The sequence below is a fragment of the Pseudophryne corroboree genome, chromosome 11 (genome assembly GCF_028390025.1).
Source record: "Pseudophryne corroboree isolate aPseCor3 chromosome 11, aPseCor3.hap2, whole genome shotgun sequence".
Classification (NCBI taxonomy): Eukaryota; Metazoa; Chordata; class Amphibia; order Anura; family Myobatrachidae; genus Pseudophryne; species Pseudophryne corroboree.
The window spans coordinates 233,156,202-233,180,866 of NC_086454.1; the positions used below are offsets into that span (position 1 = coordinate 233,156,202).

The 24,665-nt window shown below is 45.9% G+C and overlaps 1 protein-coding gene across 2 annotated transcripts in view; it reads left to right on the forward strand.

Moving 5' to 3' along the window:
* The window catches only part of RPGRIP1L (RPGRIP1 like), a 451,841-nt gene that overhangs the window by 97,222 nt on the left and 329,954 nt on the right, over positions 1-24,665 (forward strand). For both annotated transcript variants that reach the window (XM_063945288.1, XM_063945289.1), the window contains 2 exons: positions 1,938-2,082; positions 21,604-21,902. In XM_063945288.1, the coding sequence (XP_063801358.1) occupies positions 1,938-2,082; positions 21,604-21,902 (444 nt within the window). The remainder of the gene's footprint in view (positions 1-1,937; positions 2,083-21,603; positions 21,903-24,665) is intronic.

Sequence of the window (24,665 nt, forward strand, 5' to 3'; positions counted from 1 at the left end):
CAAAAGAGGACCTGGAGTTCTCTCATTCGGTGCTGCAGAGTCATCCGCACTCTCCCGCCCGTTTGGGAGCTTTGGTATAATCCCCATGGTCCTTTCAGGAACCCCAGCATCCACTAGGACGATAGAGAAAATAAGAATTTACTTACCGATAATTCTATTTCTCGGAGTCCGTAGTGGATGCTGGGCGCCCATCCCAAGTGCCGATTATCTGCAATACTTGTACATAGTTACAAAAATCGGGTTATTATTGTTGTGAGCCATCTTTTCAGAGGCTCCGCTGTTATCATACTGTTAACTGGGTTTAGATCACAAGTTGTACGGTGTGATTGGTGTGGCTGGTATGAGTCTTACCCGGGATTCAAAATTCCTCCCTTATTGTGTACGCTCGTCCGGGCACAGTACCTAACTGGCTTGGAGGAGGGTCATAGGGGGAGGAGCCAGTGCACACCACCTGATCCTAAAGCTTTACTTTTTTGTGCCCTGTCTCCTGCGGAGCCGCTATTCCCCATGGTCCTTTCAGGAACCCCAGCATCCACTACGGACTCCGAGAAATAGAATTATCGGTAAGTAAATTCTTATTTTTTAAGGTTGAATTGTGATTCGACCTATTCAATCCCAGCTGTTTTTATTCGACAAGTCGGGGAATTCGACTTGTCGAATAGTACGTGAATCGGTGGTATAGCTGCTGATTCACGTACTTTTGAGGGAAACGGGGGCCAAATTCGACAGGATTTGGCCCCGTTACCGACCATCTCCGTCCAACATAAAAAATGTCGGACTTAGCTGTGGGACTCGAGAGGAGGAGACGGGGGGAACCGCGGGCAGATAGGGGAGAGCAGCGCTACAGCACAGCGCTGCAGGAGGATGTGTCACAGCCGCGCCTCTCACGGCAGCGTCCACCCGGCTCCAGCAAGTGAGGTCACGCTTGCTGGAGCCGGGTGGACACTGTCTTGAGGTCTGGTGGCTGTGAGACATCCTTCTGCAGCGCTGCTCTCCTGCGTCTGCCCGCGGCTGTCCCTGCTGGTCTCCCCCCTCTCCTCCGCTCACAGGTCTCGTCTCAATTCGACTTTTTTTAAAGTCGAATTGAGATGGAATTGAATAGGGGTTGTTGGATCCATTCCGACAAATGCATGACGGAATGGATCCGACCCTAATTGAATATACCCCTTAGAGCGGGCAGGTGGGCGGTTGATTTGGATTAAGGTTGTGCGGTCTAGGCTAGAAATGTAGATTGCTTTTGTAAAAAGGAGAGATGTAAAAAAACATGAAAAATAGGGAATAGGTAACTTTTAACAAAGATTGTAATACAGGTTGAGTATCCCTTATCCAAAATGCTTGGGACCAGAGGTATTTTGGATATCGGATTTTTCCGTATTTTGGAATAATTGCACACCATAATGAGATATCATGGTAATGGGACCTAAATCTAAGCACAGAATGCATTTATGTTTCATATACACCTTATACACAGAGCCTGAAGATAATTTTAGCCAATATTTTTTATAACTTTGTGCATTAAACAAAGCGTGTCTACATTCACACAATTCATTTATGTTTCATATACACCTTATACACACAGCCTGAAGGTCATTTAATACAATATTTTTAATAACTTTGTGTATTAAACAAAGTTTGTGTACATTGAGCCATCAGAAAACAAAGGTTTCACTATCTCACTCTCTCTCAAAAAAGTCCATATTTCGGAATATTCCGTATTTCGGAATATTTGGATATGGGATACTCAACCTGTACTGTAATGTTATGCTTTATGGAAGGTTCTCTTAAAGATAGAAGTAGAAACTTGTACACTTATAGCTTACCTAGAAAGGCGCTTAGAGGTGTCTGTAGCTGGACTGTAAGTACATAAAATATTCTGTTCTGTTCTGCACTGTAATGATTTTTGTTCATCTGTATAAAAATGTTTTTCTGCCTTGTAGAGTCCAACTCTCCTCAGAGTATAAAGGCACGACAAGCTGTGTCACGTATTACACGGCAGGAACTGGAAGACAGATACTTACGTATTCACGATGAGAACCTTTTGCTCAAACAGCATGCACGCAAGCAAGAAGATAAAATAAAGAGGTTAGGAAACTTTATCATGGTGGTCCTGCTGTCAGAAGCAAAGCTGTCATACTGTTACAGATCAATATGACATTGTTTCCCATCGATCATATTTGTAAGCTTTCTGTTTGACGGCTCTCAGGAATTTTCTCAGATTTGTATGAACAACATACCTCCCAACATGACCCTTTCCAGGAGGTACAAAATGGTCCACTCCTGTACTTCGTTCTTAATTTAGGATTGCTGTCACCTGGATTGAAACACCTTTGGTACCAATTAACCTGTTCAAAACAGGTGACGGCAATCCTAAATTAAGAGGGAAGTCTAAGAACAGAGTATTTTGTCCCTCCTGGATTGGGTTATGTTGGGAGGTATGGAACAATGTATACATACAGTATAGATGTGGCTGTTTAGGTCACATCTCTTCAATGGCGTTCTGATCAGCTTTTACTATGTCTATAGTGCACACTCATCGACCACAGAACATGTATATTTTGTACACAATGATCATCCTAAGAGTGATTTACAGATCAGATTGTAAAGCAACGCAATGGGTTAGAAATGCAGTTTTAGTAACTTGGATAAGGTCTATCTGGTCTGTGCCAGCCCTTTGTTTGGAGTGTATCTGAGAGCCAGTATTGCAGGCCAAGAGAATCCTACTTGCTACACATCTGGCGTATCTAACTCTGAGATGGGCAGCTTCATCTATTTCAGACTACATAATAGCAAAAGACTAACGGATGACAACCTGTACTACTTTATTTTATTTTTTTCTCTTTTCCCCATTATTTTCGGCTCCATGTGCTACTGCAGTTCTGACAAGTTTCCTTTGTAAGAAAAATAATGAAAAAGAGAGTGTCTTTTTTTAAAGAGAGCCAAAGGGGGACATTTTTGAAAAATTACTGCAAAAAGGTGATATCACTATGACTCTTTAGGCGCTGCATAATCTGTAGTGGCTTTGGAATAAAGTTTGATGATTATGTTTCCCATAGCAACCTATCAGGTTCTAAAATGGAAGCAAGGGCCTCGTTCAAATAACTGCACTAATTACCGCAGGCTTGCAGCAGTCATTTAGTTGAAGGCTGTGCTTAATGTGGATTTTTATTCGAGCCTCAGATGGCTTGAACAGATTTCCGTGGTAAGTAGGGTTTTCTGCCCTTATTGCAGTTGTCGTGAACACGTTAATCCATAGCTCCAAGCACTTATCTCAGAGAGGCATCTGATTGGCTCCACATTTATTCTGCAGCAGGACAATGACCCCAAACATACAGCCATTGTCATTAAGAACTGTCTTCAGCATAAAGAAGAACAAGGGGTGCTGGAAGTGATGATATGGCCCTCACAGTGCCCAGATCTCAACATCATTGAGTCTGTCTGGGATTACATGAAAAAAAACCCAGAAGGATTTGAGCAAGCCTACATCCACAGGAGATCTGTGGTTAGTTATCCAACATGTTTGGAGCAACCTCCCTGCCAAGTTCCTTCAAAAACTGTGTGTAAGTGTACCTAGAAGAATTGATGCTGTTTTGAAGGCAAAGGGTGGTCACACCAAATATTGATTTGATTTAGATCTCTTCTGTTCATTCACTTTCATTTTGTAATTGATAAAAATAAACTATTAAAGCTTTTATTTTAATTTCTTTTTTTTATGACTAGTTAACTAGTTAAAAGCCCATCAAAATGACGGACACCAAGGCCTATATATAGGATGCCAGTAGCCACCAGCAGCTGGCCAGAGGGGTCTGTGCAGGGGTGTGGGAGGGACTTGCACAGGACCCCTCCCCTCTGCCAGCGTGCAATATATGTAAAGCAGCTGAGCCGGTTATCTGCCTCCTTCTCACAGGCACCATCTGCAGCCCCTGCCAAACAGATTCACCTTCTCCTTCTGCTGATAAGTGGCTACACGTGTCCCTGGTGCCTCCGCTCAGAGCGCTGTGGGACTGTCTGGTGGTTCTTGCATCCATTTCCTGGTTACTGCTGCTACTTGTTGCCGAGTCCCAGGTTGGCAAGTAATATGGGGTTGCAGTATAGTATATGGAGGAGGGGGTGCAGAGTATGCGGAATATGAAGAATATGAAGGGAGCAGTATATGGAGGAGGGTAGTGCCTTGTATACAGGGGGCACTATGTAGGGGGGTTTGGGGGTGCAGTGTGTATATAGGGGCAGTATATGGTGGGGGGTGCAGAATATGGAAGAGTTCAGTGTATATAGGGGCAGTATATGGTGCAGTGTGTTTGTGTGTGTGTGTGTGTGTGTGTGTGTGTGTGTGTGTGTGTGTGTGTGTGTGTGTGTGTGTGTCCGGGTGCCCTCCAGTGGCCGTCTGCGGCACCAAAGACATGAGGAGCAGAATGTAGAGAGACATCTTCCATAAGTCACCATATAGAGACAATTCTTTTATAGGTCAGAATATAGAGCTGCATCTTCCGTAAGTTAGATTACAGAGACACACCTTCCATAGGTCAGAACGGGAAGCGGTCAGGATTCCAACAGTAAGAATACCAAGAGCGGGATCTTGATAGTCAGAATCCTGTCGGCAAGTACAGGAGGTTAGGGTTAGGCTGCAAGGATGAGGGAGGTAAGGGTTAGGCTGTGGGTGGGTTAGGGGAAGGAGTAGGGGTACAGTTTAAATGCTTCCTTGGATCTGTCAGGATTTTTACTGTCGGGATGCTGCTGTCAGGATACTGAATGCGGGGATGTCGTACCCAATCCGGTAAGAATATAGAGACACATCTTCCATAGGACAGAATTTAAAGACACCTCTTCCGTAGGTCAGAACAGAGAGACGCCTCTTCCATAGGTCAGAATAGAGAGACGCCTCTTCCATAGGTCAGAATAGAGAGACGCCTCTTCCATAGGTCAGAATAGAGAGACGCCTCTTCCATAGGTCAGAATAGAGAGACGCCTCTTCCATAGGTCAGAATACAAGTTAGTAAAATATTGGCAAAAAAAACCACACTCTGCTACCAGCTGCAAGTTCAAAACCCATTTCCCATAAATATACAGATGGAGTCACGCTAGTCGTGGCTCCGTCTCTGCCTAGGCGCGCCTAGGACTCAACGTCTCCGACTGGGCGTGCCCAGACGGAGATGCTCTTCTAATCTATGAATTGAAGAGCGTCTCTGTGCACTCCCGGCGTGACTAGGCGGACGGATCGCCTAGTCACGCCGGGAGTGCTCGTTTGCGATGGAACCGCCTCACATGAGCGCAGCTCCATCTGTAGGTTCTCAAAATGCCTGTTCACGACTTACCCAGCTCATTCACCTACAGTGTTTTCTAGACCAACAGATGGGACAATCTTGCCGTACATGTCTATACAGACTTCCATGTTAAAAATAAGCAGATTTGCATCATAAAATGCAATTTTCATGTATATGTAATTCTTACTTTGTGATAAAGCAATAAAATATCGCAGGATTTTTTTATGTTTTTGAAAGTACAGTTTCACTTTTCAAAGCATAAAAGGTTCATCAAATTTTTAGATAAATAAGATGCAATATTTTAGTAAATACTTGAATTGAATATTTACATGTCACAGTCTGATGCTTTTGTTTTTGAGAGGCTAGCTTTGAACTATCTATCATAGCCGTGAAGGGGTAAGAGACCTTTTGTGTCATCGTTGGTATTGACTGGTAGAGTTCCATTTAGTCTATGTATTTACAGGTTTTTTTTATTATGTTATTTGACATAGGGCCTAAATCAGAGATGAACACAAACCCATTGTTTGTTGAACTGCGCGTGCGCAGATCAGGTCCTGCGTTAATCGATAGTGTGGCTGCAGACATCAGGTGAGTGACAGTCTGCAGCTGTGTGGGGGCGGTAGCATGGACCCTTTTACAAAATGTCATGCCCCATGTTGTATATGTGCAGAGGCCAGGGTCTGCGTCTCCCGACGCAGCTTCACTGGCCACCGGCAGCATAAAAACACTGGCCATCCACCTGAGGGTTACTCAGATGACTAGTATTCATGCAGATGATCCGATGCTGCGTCTACAGAAGCCGGCAGGAGGCTTCCCTTTACACAAGATGCCTCCTGCGGCATTAGTTTATTTTCGCACAGCAACTGCGGCTAGAGATGCTGTGGGTTCTGCATCCGTCTCTGATTCAGGCCTGTAGTGACACAATGGGGGTCATTCCGAGTTGTTCGCTCGCAAGCTTCTTTCTCTATCGTCCTAGTGGATGCTGGGGTTCCTGAAAGGACCATGGGGAATAGCGGCTCCGCAGGAGACAGGGCACAAAAAGTAAAGCTTTAGGATCAGGTGGTGTGCACTGGCTCCTCCCCCTATGACCCTCCTCCAAGCCTCAGTTAGATTTTTGTGCCCGGCCGAGAAGGGTGCAATCTAGGTGGCTCTCCTAAAGAGCTGCTTAGAAAAGTTTAGCTTAGGTTTTTTATTTTACAGTGAGTCCTGCTGGCAACAGGATCACTGCAACGAGGGACTTAGGGGAGAAGAAGTGAACTCACCTGCGTGCAGGATGGATTGGCTTCTTTGGCTACTGGACATTAGCTCCAGAGGGACGATCACAGGTACAGCCTGGATGGTCACCGGAGCCTCGCCGCCGGCCCCCTTGCAGATGCTGAAAAGAGAAGAAGGTCCAGAATCGGCGGCAGAAGACTCCTCAGTCTTCTTAAGGTAGCGCACAGCACTGCAGCTGTGCGCCATTGCTCTCAGCACACTTCACACGGCAGTCACTGAGGGTGCAGGGCGCTGGGAGGGGGGCGCCCTGGGAGGCAATGTAAACCTATTTTTTGGCAAAAAATACCTCACATATAGCCTCCGGGGGCTATATGGAGATATTTAACCCCTGCCAGAATCCGTTGAAGAGCGGGAGACGAGCCCGCCGAAAAAGGGGCGGGGCCTATCTCCTCAGCACACAGCGCCATTTTCCCTCACAGAAAGGCTGGAGGGAAGGCTCCCAGGCTCTCCCCTGCACTGCACTACAGAAACAGGGTTAAAACAGAGAGGGGGGGCACTAATTTGGCGTTAGAAATATATAAAAAGATGCTATAAGGGAAAACACTTATATAAGGTTGTCCCTATATAATTATAGCGTTTTTTGGTGTGTGCTGGCAAACTCTCCCTCTGTCTCTCCAAAGGGCTAGTGGGTCCTGTCCTCTATCAGAGCATTCCCTGTGTGTGTGCTGTGTGTCGGTACGTGTGTGTCGACATGTATGAGGACGATGTTGGTGAGGAGGCGGAGCAATTGCCTGTAATGGTGATGTCACTCTCTAGGGAGTCGACACCGGAATGGATGGCTTATTTAGGGAATTACGTGATAATGTCAACACGCTGCAAGGTCGGTTGACGACATGAGACGGCCGACAAACAATTAGTACCGGTCCAGACGTCTCAAAAACACAGTCAGGGGTTTTAAAACGCCCGTTTACCTTAGTCGGTCGACACAGACACGGACACTGAATCCAGTGTCGACGGTGAATAAACAAACGTATTCCTTATTAGGGCCACACGTTAAGGGCAATGAAGGAGGGGTTACATATTTCTGATACTACAAGTACCACAAAAGAGGGTATTATGTGGGATGTGAAAAAACTACCTGTAGTTTTTCCTGAATCAGATAAATTAAATGAAGTGTGTGATGATGCGTGGGTTCCCCCCGATAGAAAATTATTGGCGGTATACCCTTCCCCGCCAGAAGTTAGGGCGCGTTGGGAAACACCCCTTAGGGTGGATAAGGCGCTCACACGCTTATCAAAACAAGTGGCGGTACCGTCTATAGATAGGGCCGTCCTCAAGGAACCAGCTGACAGGAGGCTGGAAAATATCATATAAAAGTATATACACACAGACTGGTGTTATACTGCGACCAGCGATCGCCTCAGCCTGGATGTGCAGAGCTGGGGTGGCTTGGTCGGATTCCCTGACTAAAAATATTGATACCCTTGACAGGGACAGTATTTTATTGACTATAGAGCATTTAAAGGATGCATTTCTATATATGCGAGATGCACAGAGGGATATTTGCACTCTGGCATCAAGAGTAAGTGCGATGTCCATATCTGCCAGAAGATGTTTATGGACACGACAGTGGTCAGGTGATGCAGATTCCAAACGGCACAAAGGTGTATTGCCGTATAAAGGAAGAGGAGTTATTTGGGGTCGGTCCATCGGACCTGGTGGCCACGGCAACTGCTGGAAAATCCACCGTTTTTACCCTAAGTCACATCTCTGCAGAAAAAGACACCGTCTTTTCAGCCTCAGTCCTTTCGTCCCTATAAGAGTCATATTTGCCCAGGGATAGAGGAAAGGGAAGAAGACTGCAGCAGGCAGCCCATTCCCAGGAACAGAAGCCTTCCACCGCTTCTGCCAAGCTCTCAGCATGACGCTGGGACCGTACAGGACCCTTGGATCCTACAAGTAGTATCCCAGGGGTACAGATTGGAATGTCGAAACGTTTCCCCCTCGCAGGCTCCTGAAGTCTGCTTTACCAAGGTCTCCCTCCGACAAGGAGGCAGTATGGAAAAAAATTCACAAGCTGTATTCCCAGCAGGTGATAATCAAATTACCCCTCCTACAACAAGGAAAGGGGTATTATTCCACACTATATTGTGGTACTGAAGCCAGAAGGCTAGGTGAGACCTATTCTAAATCTAAAAAATTTGAACACTTACAAAGGTTCAAAGCAAGAGGGAGTCACTCAGAGCAGTGATAACGAACCAGGAAGAAGGGGGACTATATAGTGTCCCGGGACATCAGGGATGCTTACCTCCATGTCCCAAATTTGCCCTTCTCACTAAGGGTACCTCAGGTTCGTGGTATAGAACTGTCACTATCAGTTTCAGACGCTGCCGTTTGGATTGTCCACGGCACCCCGGGTCTTTACCAAGGTAATGGCCGAAATGATGATTCTTCTTCGAAGAAAAGGCGTCTTAAATTACCCCTTACTTGGACGATCTCCTGATAAGGGCAAAGTCCAGGGAACAGTTGGAGGTCGGAGTAGCATTATCTCGGATACTGCTACAACAGCACGGGTGGATTCTAAATATTCCAAAATCGCAGCTGATCCTGACGACACGTCTGCTGTGCCTAGGGATGATTCTGGACACAGTCCAGAAAAAGGTGTTTCTCCCGGAAGAGAAAGCCAGGGAGTTATCCGAGCTAGTCAAGAACCTCCTAAAACCAGGAAAAGTGTCAGTGCATCATTGCACAAGGGTCCTGGTAAAAATGGTGGCTTCCTACGAAGCAATTCCATTCGGCAGATTTCACGCAAGAACTTTTCAGTGGGATCTGCTGGACAAATGGTCCGGATCGCATCTTCAGATGCATCAGCGGATAACCCTATATCCAAGGACAAGGGTGTCTCTCCTGTGGTGGTTACAGAGTGCTCATCTTCTAGAGGGCCGCAGATTCGGCATTCAGAATTGGATGCTGGTGACCACGGAGGCCAGCCCGAGAGGCTGGGGAGCAGTCACACAAGGAAAAAATTTCCAGGGAGTGTGATCAAGTCTGGAGACTTTTCTCCACATAAATATACTGGAGCTAAGGGTAAATTTATAATGCTCTAAGCTTAGCAAGACCTCTGCTTCAAGGTCAGCCGGTATTGATCCAGTGGGAAAAACATCACGGCAGTCGCCCACGTAAACAGACAGGGCGGCACAAGAAGCAGGAGGGCAATGGCAAAAACTGCAAGGACTTTTCGCTGGGCGGAAAATCATGTGATAGCACTGTCAGCAGTGTTTCATTCCGGGAGTGGAAACTGGGAAGCAGACTTCCTCAGCAGGCACGACCTCCACCCGGGAGAGTGGAAACTTCATCGGGAAGTTTTTCCACATGATTGTGAACCGTTGGGAAATACCAAGGTGGACATGATGGCGTCCCGTCTGAACAAAAAACGGGACAGGTATTGCGCCAGGTCAAGAGACCCTCAGGCAATAGCTGTGGACGTTCTGGTAACACCGTGGGTGTACCAGTCGGTGTATGTGTTCCCTACTCTGCTTCTCATACCTAAGGTACTGAGAATTATAAGACGTAGAGGAGTAAGAACTATACTCATGGCTCCGGATTGGCCAAGAAGGACTTGGTACCCGGAACTTCAAGAGATGCTCACAGAGGACTTATGGCCTCTGCCGCTAAGAAGGGACTTGCTTCAGCAAGTACCATGTCTGTTCCAAGACTTACCGCAGCTGCGTTTGACGGCATGGCGGTGGAACGCCGGATCCTAAGGGAAAAAGGCATTCCGGAAGAGGTCATTCCTACCCTGGTCAAAGCCAGGAAGGAGGTGACCGCACAACATTATCACCACATGTGGCGAAAATATGTTGCGTGGTGTGAGGCCAGGAAGGCCCCACGAAGAAATTTCAACTCGGTCGTTTCCTGCATTTCCTGCAAACAGGAGTGTCTATGGGCCTCAAATTGGGGCCCATTAAGGTTCAAATTTCGGCCCTGTCGATTTTCTTCCAGAAAGAATTGGCTTCAGTTCCTGAAGTCCAGAAGTTTGTCAAGGGAGTATTGCATATACAACCCCCTTTTGTGCCTCCAGTGGCACTGTGGGATCTCAACGTAGTTCTGGGATTCCTCAAATCACATTGGTTTAAAACCAGTCAAATCTGTGGATTTGAAGCATCTCACATGAAAAGTGACCATGCTCTTGGCCCTGGCCTGGGCCAGGCGAGTGTCAAATTGGTGGTTTTTTTCTCAAAAAAGCCCATATCTGTTTGTCCATTCGGACAGGGCAGAGCTGCGGACTCGTCCCCAGTTCTCTCCCTAAGTTGGTGTCAGTGTTTCACCTGAACCAGCTTATTGTGGTGCCTTGCGCCTACTAGGGACTTGGAGGACTCCAAGTTGCTGGATGTTGTCAGGGCCCTGAAAGTATAGGTTCCAGGACGGCTGGAGTCAGGAAAACTGACTTGCTGTTATCCTGTATGCACCCAACAAACTGGGTGCTCTTGCTTCTAAGCAGACTATTGCTAGTTGGATGTGTAATACAATTCAGCTTGCACATTCTGTGGCAGGCCTGCCACAGCCAAAATATGTAAATGCCCATTCCACAAGGAAGGTGGGCTCATCTTGGGCGGCTGCCCGAGGGGTCTCGGCATTACAACTTTGCCGAGCTGCTACTTGGTCAGGGGCAAACACGTTTGCAAAATTCTACAAATTTGATACCCTGGCTGAGGAGGACCTGGAGTTCTCTCATTCGGTGCTGCAGAGTCATCCGCACTCTCCCGCCCGTTTGGGAGCTTTGGTATAATCCCCATGGTCCTTTCAGGAACCCCAGCATCCACTAGGACGATAGAGAAAATAAGAATTTACTTACCGATAATTCTATTTCTCGGAGTCCGTAGTGGATGCTGGGCGCCCATCCCAAGTGCGGATTATCTGCATTACTTGTACATAGTTACAAAAAATCGGGTTATTATTGTTGTGAGCCATCTTTCAGAGGCTCCACTGTTATCATACTGTTAACTGGGTTCAGATCACAGGTTGTACAGTGTGATTGGTGTGGCTGGTATGAGTCTTACCCGGGATTCAAAATCCTTCCTTATTGTGTACGCTCGTCCGGGCACAGTATCCTAACTGAGGCTTGGAGGAGGGTCATAGGGGGAGGAGCCAGTGCACACCACCTGATCCTAAAGCTTTACTTTTTGTGCCCTGTCTCCTGCGGAGCCGCTATTCCCCATGGTCCTTTCAGGAACCCCAGCATCCACTACGGACTCCGAGAAATAGAATTATCGGTAAGTAAATTCTTATTTTTAGCAGCTTTGCACACGCTAAGCCGCCGCCTACTGGGAGTGAATCTTAGCTTATCAAAATTGCGAACGAAAGATTCGCAATATTGCGAAAAGACTTCTCTGTGCAGTTTCTGAGTAGCTCGGGACTTACTCTGCCAGTGCGATCAGTTCAGTGCTTGTCGTTCCTGGTTTGACGTCACAAACACACCCAGCGTTCGCCCAGACACTCCTCCGTTTCTCCAACCACTCCCGCGTTTTTCCCAGAAACTGTAGCGTTTTTTCACACACTCCCATAAAACGGCCAGTTTCCACCCAGAAACACCCACTTCCTGTCAATCACATTACGATCACCAGAACGAAGAAAAAACCTCGTAATGCCGTGAGTAAAATTCCTAACTGCATTGCAAATTTACTTGGCGCAGTCGCACTGCGGACATTGCGCAGGCGCATTAGTGACTAAATGCTCCGTTGCGAGAAAAAATAACGAGCGAACAACTCGGAATGACCCCCAATAGCAGTGCTTCTATACTAATTTCTATTCTTCCATTAGTTTAGTAGAGACGTTCTTCTACTTGGAGGATTAGATGGCGACTGTTGGTTTCAAGCTTTGCAGGTCATATGATTGTTGTGCTAATACAATTCCCTATTGGGTATGAGCTGTACAGAACATGTAATCTATAAAACAAACCTTTATCGGTTGGATATCAAATCTTTATTTTGTTTCTTAAGCTTACATTGTCTAACACATTATATAACAGTTGGATATGTGGGTACACTACTGCTATGCAAGTTAAACACCCAACTACATTTTTGTTGCAAGAGAGACTGTAGCGTATTTATTGGTTTGAGACCACATGAAATCTGGTCTTCATTTCTCTATAATCTCCGTTTACACTTAACACAAAAGGTGGAAATACCCAAAATCCTTCTAACACTCCTGTTTATGAGCAAGTTCTTTGCGGTCCACAAACTATTTTGAAATATTAGACCTGGCCCTTTGTGTAAATATAATACAACTCTGTCCAGTAACAAACAGCTTGTCATGCGAAGCTTGGCTTCTACTACATATGGACTAAATATGTTTGATTTTTTCTTTCTTTCTTTCTCTATTTTACCACACTTAAATGATAAGCCTTAGGAAACTGTTATTTGTCAGTGCTATAAAGCAGATTGCTACCCAGTGGTTTCAATTATCTTCAAAGGGTCCTTTCACAGGCAGTAATAGTTCTATCAAAATCTGCAAAGTATTATTTCACTCTGTACTGGAGGCTTCAACCGTATACTCCGATTTTGCTGACTTTCACATTCCTTTTCATCTTTGTGTTAATTGGAGAAAAGGAGTGGTCCCAGTTACATATCCCGACTGCAGGATTTTTCAAATGTAGCCGCAAAATGTGAAATGCTTATATACTCTCTGCGAACTATTGTAAAGCAAATAAACCACAATACTGTCAGGCGGTAGAGAATTGCAATGTCATAAATGTCAGGAACATTGCTATGGATCGCTTATTTGCTTTAGCCTGCTTTGCAAACAAGTCCTGTCGGGGAGGCAATGCAAGGCGACAGATCACATGCCCTCTGCAGGAGAGAAGTATTTCTACTGACATTCTAGATCACAAATATGCGGGTTCTGCTGCAGAGCACTTCGTTTTGTGCATTTGCACACTTCTTTGCCTACCTCACACATAACAAGGAGCTAGCCCAGATTTCAGTTCTCCAACAGTCCCCATAAAATCAGTCTAGACTGATCAGACACATGCGGGATTGCATGTGTGGGCAGGGACACAGTAAACACATTGGGCCTAGTTCAGATGTGGTTGGAGCTGCTGTCACTGCTGCTTCTTTGAAAGCAGCAGTGATATTGCTGTATGATAATGCAGCACGAGGCGTCTATTACAAGCAGGCGTCACCTGCTGCAGTAGGGATCCGACCTGCATCTTAGGACACAGCATCAGATCACTCAGTCACCATCAGGTACCCAAGCCGCCTGTCATAGAGGCCAGGACATCTGTGTCCTACGACTGATATCTCTGGCTCCTAAATGGCGACAACCTGCCTCAGTTTTCACAAGCAGAGGCAGTCGACGCCCCCTCTCCCCAGATGGCAACGGACTGTCAGTCACCGTCAGTCTGCTTCCACTCTGCGTTCTGTGTAGCAGAACCCATTTGCGCATGGCAAAGTATCAAAAATCAGTACTTTGCGTTGATGGGCGCAGCTCCAACCACATCTAAATCATGCCCATTATTATGAAATACAGATTACTTACTACACTTTATGATCATGCCTTCATAAATGTATAATTAGTAGTATTACTCCTAATGTACCTCTCTAACTAGCTTTATTAATATATTAAGTTAATCATGCATGTGGGCACGTGGAGCCTGTAGTTATTTAAATTTGTCACTAACATTCAAGACAACGTGGACAATTCAGTGCAGAGCCGCAGTCATGACTTGCTGGAGAAACGGTTGGAATGCTGCCATCTTGCAGCCACCAGTGTTAAATGTTTTCTCCTCGCTTCCCAAAGAGCTGTGCAGGAAACTTTACATTATTGGGGTATGGTTATTCTCTCTCTGTCTCCATGCACTGACAAACATCGCAACACTCCAAGAATTGAATTGCCCCCAATGCAAATACATACATTCCTGCAGCGGGGTACACTGTGTTCCACAGGGAATACATTGGGGGTGTAGAGATGGATCTTAATCCAGAGGCACCAACAGGCTAAAGCTTTAGACTGTCCCAGAATGCATTGCGGGGCCTTCTCTATAACCCCGCCTCCAGGCATTGTGAGCTCAGTTTTAGAGTTGGTGCCTGCATGAAGCAGGTCACTTATCAGGGGGACTGCGCTAGGGAGCCCTGAAAAAGCTTTTTAGAAGACTTCAAGGGCTGCAGCACTTCATATGTCAGTGTGACATACTGTGCTGCGGCTCCGTCACCTCCCCAGCGGCGTCGCATACTCCCGCTAGCTCTGTTCCTGGGTACTTGCAGCAGAGATGCTCCGGCTCTAGGCACACGGTCGCAGACGCTCTCCTGGTTCGCGTGGCTGCTACAGAAGGGAGGTGGTAAGAGGGTCCCCCAGACGGAACCTGCCATTAAATCGCATTCCGAACGCAGTCTAAGGAGATGGACTGCGACGCTGGCGTGAACACCGTCACCGAGCAGGGACCCCACTATATCCACCAGGGCATAGGAGTACAGGTCGGATAAACTAATATCCATTTTAATAAGACTCCATAGTACCAGGTGGTGAAGTCCAGCATAGGGAAGCCGGCGCTTGACCTGTAGCTTCTCCCCCGGCCCAGGGTGCCATCTACTGCTGGTGTTCCCACCCTGGAGCTGCCTCATACTCTCACTCCCTGACTGAGACACTTGGTGCCTTTTCTAAAATAGATGCGACTGGTCTCCGGGACTGCAGGGCAAGGACTCCTTTGTAAACCCGCCTGTACATCAGCGCCGTGGTTTTACAAACACTTAAGTATTCTACATGTTGATATTAAGACAGCGTTAGTTAAGAACAAGTATACCTGTGACAGAATATATTGTACGAGTATTCTGATATATACATCTGTTCTCAGACCGCACATTGTTATATATGTATTTATTTATGTGTTCATATAATAATCCAATGCAATTTTATTGTCATGAAAATAATTATCTGCATTGCAAACGTGACTATGTGTGCCTGTATCTGCTATGTGATTTCACTGCGATGTATTCCAGATATATCTATCACTGTATACTGTAACCTAGGGGACTAGGTGCGTCTGGGTCAATATATGGTGCGTCACAGTATTTACGTATTACGTGTATTCTTCTGTGTATTCAGTCACATAATACCGGATTTATTTGCAGGTATTGTACTCTGCCTTGCTTTATCGTACTAAACTGCTCTCTATTGCATTTGTGTATAATGTTTAACATGTAGGGCAGTAAATCTGGGGACGCTCCTGCATCCTGCAGAGCATGCACAATGGATTTACCCGAGGGGGAAGTTTGTGTGATGGTCTGTGTACTATGTCTCATACATCTCCCAGCCAGTCCGCAGCTCCTGTAATCAATCAGGAGCCAACCTGGGCTGCGTTCTCAAACCTACTGGGTACTCTAGTTGAACGCTTTATGCCCCCTATGGGACCATCTGTAACATTACAGTTACTGATGTCTCCATGGTTACTCCGCTTTGGGCGGGAAAATTTTGCCTCACTCTTTGTAGTGTATGACTCATTCCTTGGTCAGGCAAAACCCTACTTCAAGTCATTCTCGTGTCTCTGGGTCATCTAAGCGGGCTGCTTCCTCCTCCCTATCCAATAATCTCTGATATTTTATCTGAAGAGAGGGGGATCATGCTGTCCTGTCAGTCCCTATATTAGGTGTTTCTGACAAGGATTTTCCATTGCTAAATGACACCACCGCCCTTGTGGTTACTGGGAAGCAAATCCTACAAATCACTGATAAGAGGATTCCCCTACTGTGGTTAAGCAAACTGATATGTTCACACATCAGAGGGTAAATAAAACTCTGTTACGACAATCTGACCATTAAGTGTACATTAGACAAGACCCCTGGTCTAATCCAGGGAAGACATTCTCCCTGTCTACAGCGGGCATACGCTCGATATCCTCCCCCTGCAGAGTTATGTAACAAGTAGGTAGTTCACTGCTAGTGAACTCATGTGTCACCCATCGGGTGTCGTCCACTCTGCCTCTCACCACTGTCCCCTCACTGTAGGAACCGATAGATAAGCGTGTGGAGGGATGCCTGAAGTTTATTACTCCCTTATGGGTGTTGAACATAGACCACGATTGCGTCCTATTGGGGCTGCAAAATAGATTGATGATTGGATCAGGCATTAGAGGAAGGGCTGCCTGAGTATATACTTGACAATGCCAGACATTCCCTGTCTCACAATACCACCGCCACCTTTTTCTATACCAGGAGGCGTCCCATGAGGCGGGTGTGTTTGCTGCCAAGTCGAATACTTCTGTCCTGGCTCCACGTATTCTGTGGTTGAGGTCATGGAAGGTGGACCTGGACTCCAAAAGTCTTTGAAGGTATTCCCCTGGGGACATCTTATTTGGGGACGATCTAATTAAAAATTGGATCTGAATTGGCGGCTACTATGACTGCCTTTCTCCCAAATGCTACTCCTTCTGCACAGAAGGCAAAAGGTACCACTTTTCGCTGCTTTCGACCTTAAGGGAAAGCGAAGTTTAGGCATACCCGAGATTGTCTCGTACTCCCAACAACACTAAGCCCAAGGCCTAACATTCCTGGGCTGCTCGTCAGCCTGCTTCTCATGACAAGCCTGCTGCATGATGGGACAGGCCTCCCCCTGGGGGATCCCAAGGTGGGGGGCAACTTCTACGATTCATCCAGGTCTGGTTAATGACCACTTCAGATGCATGGATGCGAGAAGTTGTCTCTAACGGGTACGCAGTCTCTTTCAAGAGACGTCCCCCTCGCCAGTTCTGCACAACGGTTATCCCTTTGGATCCGTTAAAGGCGCAAGCTTTACAGATGGTTGTGTGTTCCCTCCTGGATACAGGAGTGGTAGTGCAGGTACCTCTGTCCCAGAGAGCCAGAGGATACTACTCGACCCTGTTTCCGGTCCCGAAACCTGGTGGGTCGTTCAGGCCTATTCTCAACCTCAAATCACTGAACAAGTTTGTGACAGTGTCCACGTTCCGTATGGAAGCACTGCGCTCAATTGTACTGGCCTTGGAACCCGGAGACTATATGGTATCCCTGGATATACAAGATGCTTATCTGCATACACCTATTGCCATATTGCATCAGCAATATCTGCGGTTACTATTGGCAACCTTCATTATTAGTTCCAGGCTCTGCCGTTTGGACTGGCCACGGCCCCTCGGATCTTTACCAAGGTTATGGCCATGATGACGGCTCATCTGTGTCATCAGGAAATCAGGATCCTGCCGTATCTGGACGACTTGCTGATCCTGGCGAACACCTAAGATGTCCTCCTCAGTCATCTGCAACTGACGGTACGCTTCCTACAACTGGAAGAAGTCCTCGCTGGTCCCTGCTCGGAGCATGGTGCACTTGGAGACACAAGTGGCTCGTCAACTGGAAGAAGTCCTCGCTGGTCCCTGCTCTAAGCATGGTGCACTTGGAGACACTGCTGTACACACACAGCCAAAGACTGTTTCTGTCTCCAGAGAAGGTCCTTAAACTTCAGGACAGGATCAGATACTTCCTCTCTCACCCAAAAGTGTTGATACACTTGGTGATGCAAGTACTAGGCTTTCAACATGGTAGAGTACGCTCAATTTCATTCCCGCCCTCTACAGAGGTTAATCCTTTCCAAGTGGGATGGCCGGCCTCATCGGATCAAGTTTCAAATGATCTCCTTGACTTCGAGGTTCGTCTGTCACTGAGCTGGTGGCTACAGGACCAGCAGTTGAGCAGGGGCCGTCCCTTCTGGATCCCCAACTGGGTCCTACTGACTACGGATGCCAGTCTGAGGGGTTGGGGCGCGGTACTAGAGCAACACTCTCTCCAGGGTCGGTGGACCGTGGAGGAATCTCTCCTCCTGATAAACATTCTGAAATTGCGGGCAGTGTTCAATGCTTTGACTCTTGCCTTGCCTCTGATACAGAACAGGCCTGTTCAAGTACAATCAGACAATGCCACCATGGTGGCATACATAAACCATCAAGGCGGCACTCGAACCAGCATGGTAATGTTGGAAGTGTCAAAAATCCTTTGTTGGTCGGAACGCCATCTGCCAGCAATATCGGCAGTGTTCATTCTGGGAGTCCTCAACTGGGAAGCGGATTTCCTCAGTTCTCAGGACGTACACACAGGAGAGTGGAGTCTTCATCAGGAAGTTTTTCAACTCCTAGTGGACAAGTGGGGTCTACCAGATGTAGACCTGATGGCGTCACGACACAACCACAAAATTCCGTTCTTCAGATCAAGAAAAAGGGATCCTCAAGTAGCGTTAGTGGATGCACTGACAATTCCATGGAAATTTCGGCTGCCTTATGTGTTCTCTCCAGTGTCACTTCTGCCCAGGGTACTACAGAAGTTCAAGCAAGAAGGAGGAATACTACTTCTAGTCGCTCCAGCGTGGCCCAGATGGCATTGGTTCTCAGACCTGCAGGGTCTATCGATAGTGTCCTCTTCTACTTCCTCAGTGCCCAGACCACCTCGTTCAGTGCCCTTGTGTCTACCCGGACCTGGCCAGACTGGCGTTGACGGCGTGGCTTCTGAGGACCAAAGGATTCTCTGAGGCAGTTATCCAAACTTTGCTAAGGCCCGCAAACTGGCTTCTGCACGGATTTATTATAGTGTCTGGAATTCTTACTTCACCTGGCTGCTAAGAATTATATGCTTCCACATTTAGTACTTCCAGACTTCTGGCTTTTTTGCAACAAGGCCTGGATTTAGGACTTCGTCTGGCCTCTCTCAAGGTTCATATATCTGCCTAGTCGGTGTGGTTTCAGAGGAAAATTGCGTCTATACCTGACATTCATACATTCACTCAGGGCGTACTGCGGATTCAGCCTCCCTGTGTCCGTCCTGTGGCTCCATGGGGTTTGTCTGTTGTCCTGAATGCCCTGCAAGAGTCTCCATTTGAACCTCTTGAGTCAGTAGACCTTAAATGGCTCACAGCCAAGATCCTGTTTCTGCTGGCTATTGCCTCTGCTAGAAGGGTGTCAGACTTAGGCGCTTTAGCCTGTCATCCACCCTTTTTGATATTTAATCGTGACCAAGCAGTTCTTAAAACTCGCCCTGCTTATTTACCTAAGGTGGTGTCATCTTTTCACCTTAATCAAGAGATTGTGGTTCCAGCCTTCATCTCTTCCAAATTGTCCTCCAAAGAGCGGTCTTTGGATGTGGTACGGGCTCTCCGTATATATGTGGAGAGGACTGCCTCTAGCAGGAGGTCAGATACCCTCTTTGTACTGTTTGGTTTCCACAAACGTGGCTGGCCTGCGAATAAGCAATCCTTGGCCAGATGGATTAGAATGGTGATTGCACAAGCTTATTCTATTAAAGCTCATTCCACTGGTGATTGCACAAGCTTATTCTATTAAAGCTCATTCCACTCGGTCTGTTGGACCCTCTTGGGCGGCCCGTCGTGGTGCGTCCGCAGAACAACTGTGCAAGGCGGCTATGTGGTCCTCATTGAACACATTTATTAGGGTCTATGCCTTTGATACTTCCTCCTCCCAGGATGCTTCCTTTGGACGCCGGGTTCTCATACCCGCTAAGGTGCGTCCCCTCCCATGAGGAATTGCTTTAGGACATCCCGATGTATTCCCTGTGGAACACAGTGTACCCCGCTCCAGAAAAGGAGATTTATGGTAGACTTAAATCTCTTTCTGCGAGGTACACTGGATTCCACAGGGCGCTCACCCTGACTCACTTCGCTTCTTTGAGTTTGTGTGGCATTAGCCGCTAGTCCCTTCTCCTGTCGTGAGAACGTGGTTCTATGTGACTAACATCTGCCTTCTCTTTTACCTGCTTCTGCATTGGACTGGTTAACACAACTGAGCTCACAGTGCGTGGAGGTGGGGTTATAGAGGAGGCCCCGTAATGCATTCTGGGACAATCTAAAGTTTTAGGGGTATATTCAATTGAAGTCGGATCCATGCCGACATTCATTTGTCGGAATGGATCCGACCTGGGCTATTCAAAGTAATGTCAATTTGACTTTAAAAAAGTCGAATTGAGATGCAGGAGCTGAGATGCGGGCAGAGGTGGAGAGCAGCGCAGGAGGAGACGGGGGAGAGCCGGGAGCGCAGCGCTACAGCAGCGGGCAGCGTAGCTGGAGGATGTCACAGCCGCCGCTCACTGAAGCGTCCACACGGCTCCAGCAAGCGAGGTCCCGCTTGCAGGAGCCGGGTGGACGCTGCTGTGACATCCTCCGGCTACGCTGCCCGCTGCAGTAGCGCTGCTTTCCCCCGTCTGCTCCCACTGTCTCCTCCGGCACTGCTCCCCACCTGTGCCCACAGCAATGTCTCCTCCGGCGCTGCTCTCCCGCTGTGCCCGCTCTCCCATCTCCTCCGGCGCTGTGCACGCTCTCCCTTCTCCACCGGCGCTGCTGTTCCGCGGATCTCCCCCCTCTCATCTCAGTCCGACATTTTTTTATGTTGGACTGAGATGGTCGAATTTGGCCCCGTTTCCCTCAAAAGTACGTGAATCGGCAGCTATACCGCCGATTCACGTACTATTCGACAAGTCGAATTCCCCGACTTGCCGAATAAAAATGCTGGGGATTGAATAGGTCGAATCACAATTCAACCTTAAAAAGTCTAAAACTGCCGTCTTATCGACAGATGGCAGCTTTCTACACCCCCCGATGTATTCCCCGTGGAACCCAGTGTACCTCGCAGAAAGAGATTTAACCATGGTAAGTCTACCATAACTCTCGTTTTTCTATATGAAAATGCACTTTCACAAATATATTCTATGAAACACAAGCAATCAGGTTTTAGTTACACTTCAGTACCATACAGCAGTAATATTTCTTTTGACAGCGGTAATTGCATTTACCATAAAACACTGCCTATGGTGTAAATAGACACTCATGGTTAAATTGGAAAGACTTGGTAGAGGAAAGTGTTTGAAAACTTGTAGTTCTGTTTTCGAGAAATCTTGTTAGGCAATATGAGAACTCTTTAATGTATATCCATAAACACTGTTCTACAGTATGTCTGTGTAAGATTTCTGGAATTATAAATGGCCTTTCCATTTGCAACCATTAAAAACTGACAGACTTATTTTGTTATATAAAATGAAATTATTTTATTTACACAGTTTTTTTTAAATCTGGTTATTGTTCTATGCCAGTTGTACAAAGCATATGATTTACTGTTTTTCTTGCATAGGATGGCTACAAAGTTAATACGATTAGTCCAGGACAAGAAAAAAGCAGAACCTGGGTCCATAGTTCCAAGAAGGTCTGGGAAGGACGTGGAGCTTGAAGAGATGATTGAGCAGCTGCAGGAGAATGTGCGTGAGCTTGAAAAGCAGAAAGAAGGTTTACAGAACCGCTTAATAGCTGCAAAGCAGCAACTGCAAACCCAGGGCCACCGACACACGCCATATAATTACATACAGGCCCGTATTAACTCTGGCGTTCGAAAAGTCAGTGAGGGCGTTTTAATGCAAGAGAACATTCGTAGAGGTATGTATGTGTTCTAGATGAATTCGTTCTGCTAATGTCTTATATATTTCTTAAAATATTATTGCATAAATATTTGTTATTTAAAGAAGTAATCCAATGAAAGATTATATATTTTATTAAATACCATAAATCACTGCGGTAAGCTATACAGTAAGAAAAATCCCACTTCTATAACAAACTCACTGCTTCCCAGACCAATACCAGAAATCCCTAGATCTACTCCGAAATGAGTTTGGCAACTTTAAACTTGTCATTTATTTTGTACAGTCTGGACATGGCTACTAATAACAAATGCACACAGAAAATTCTTAAAGCTATGTGTGCAAATGCTAGGAGTTTAGGAGACAAAATTCCAGAGCTAATTGCGATAATGACAAGGGGTAACCTGGATTTTGTGGCAATTACAGAGTCATGGTGCAATGAAAATCATGACTGGGACATAGCTATACCAGGATACAATTTATTTAGGAAGGATAGAATAGGAAGAATAGGAGGAGGGGTAGCAATGTATGTGAAAAAAAGCATAAATGCTACTTTAATACATAATATTGAAGACAAAACTGAGGCCCTTTGGGTCACCATAGAAACCGGGGAGAAGGATGTTATTCGCATTGTGGTGATGTATAGACCACCAGGCCAGGGGCAGGATTTGGACAGGAACCTATTGTTGGACATCACTAAAATGGCTTTAAAGGGAGAAGTCATAATCATGGGAGACTTTAATTTACCTGATGTAAATTGGGAGGGGTCTTTTGCAAGTTCAGCTACAAGTGGCAAATTTCTACATTCCTTACAGGGAGTATCTCTCAAGCAATTGGTGATGGAGCCCACTCGCAATGATTCAATATTAGATTTAATTCTTACAAATGGTGATAGGATATCCGACATATATGTGGGTGAGCACCTGGGATCCAGTGATCATCAAGCAGTATGGTTTAGTATAAAGACAGGATCCAACTCCTGTCACACAAAAACAAAGGTGTTGGATTTTAGAAATGCTGATTTTGCAAAAATGGGGAGATGTTTAAGTGATTCATTGGCGTACTGGTGGAACTTGGAAGGAGTGCAGGAGAGGTGGGAAAAACTGAAAAGTGCAATACTAAGTGCAACTGATCTTTGTATCAAAAGGGTTAGGAAAAGCACCAGGAAAAGGAAGCCAGTGTGGTTCACAAAAGAAGTATCAACTAGTGTGAAAGCAAAAAAGATGGCTTTTAGGAAATACAAACAGACTCAAAATAATAATGACAAAGAGGTGTATCTTGACAGACGGAAGGATGCTAAGAAAGTGATCAGACGTGCAAAGGCAGAAGCTGAGGAAAAAATGGCCCAGTCAGTAGATAAAGGGGGCAAAACTTTTTTTAAGTATATAAGTGAAAGGAGAAAATCAAATGGAGGAATAATTAGACTTAAGACAGAGAGTGAGCATTTGGTGGAGGGTGACAAGGCAATAGCAGATCACCTAAATAATTATTTTTGCTCACTATTTACTACAGAAGAAGGGATGGGGCCACAGTTAAGTTGCAAAGACATTCATAAAAATAAGGTAGTTGAAAGTACATTTACAGAGGAGAAGGTCCTAACAGAACTTTCACAACTAAAAGTGGATAAATCAATGGGACTAGATGGGACACCCAAGGATACTCAAAGAGCTAAAAGATGTGCTGGTTACACCGTTAACAGAATTATTTAACCAGTCACTAAATACAGGTGCTATTCCAGAGGACTGGAAAAGAGCAAATGTAGTTCCACTGCACAAAAGTGGAAGCAAGGAAGAAGCAAGTAACTACAGACCAGTAAGCCTTACATCAGTAGTGGGGAAAGTAATGGAAAAACTATTAAAAGAAAGAGTTGTGGAATATCTTAAATCAAACCACTTACAGGATCCAAAACAGCATGGATTTACTGGTGTTAGATCATGCCAAACAAATCTTATTGACTTTTTTGACTCTGTGACAAAAATAATAGATCAAGGGGGAGCTGTATATCTAGCATATCTAGACTTTAGTAAGGCATTTGACACTGTCCCACATCGCAGACTGCTAAATAAACTTGAAAGCGTGGGGGTGGATTATAAAACAGTTAAATGGATAAGAACCTGGTTGCAGGATAGGAAACAGACAGTTGTAGTTAATGGAGTACAATCTATGGAGGGAAATGTTACCAGTGGAGTACCCCAGGGATCTGTACTTGGTCCAGTTCTCTTTAATATCTTTGTTGGTGACATTGCAGATGGTATTGAAGGGAAGGTATGCCTTTTTGCAGATGATACAAAGATATGCAACAGAGTAGACACACCGGGAGGGGGTAAAACAAATGATTGATGACCTAGGTAGGCTTGAGAAATGGTCAAGAACGTGGCAACTACAATTTAATCCCAAAAAATGCAAAATCACGCACTTGGGTCTCAAAAACCCAAAGGCTAAATATAGTATCAAGGGTACTATAATGGAAACTACTGAGGAGGAAAGGGATTTAGGAGTCACTATTTCAAGTGACTTGAAGGCAGAAAAGCAATGCAACAAAGCAATGAGAAAGGCAAGTCAGATGCTTTGTTGCATAGGGAGAGGAATCAGTAGTAGGAAAAAAGAAGTGATAATGCCACTGTATAGGTCATTGGTGCGGCCCCATCTGGAATACTGTGTCCAGTTCTGGAGACCATATCTCCGGAAGGATATAAATACATTAGAGAGTGTACAAAGAAGGGCAACTAAAATGGTGCATGGCCTACATCACAAAACGTACCCGGAAAGGCTAAACGATCTT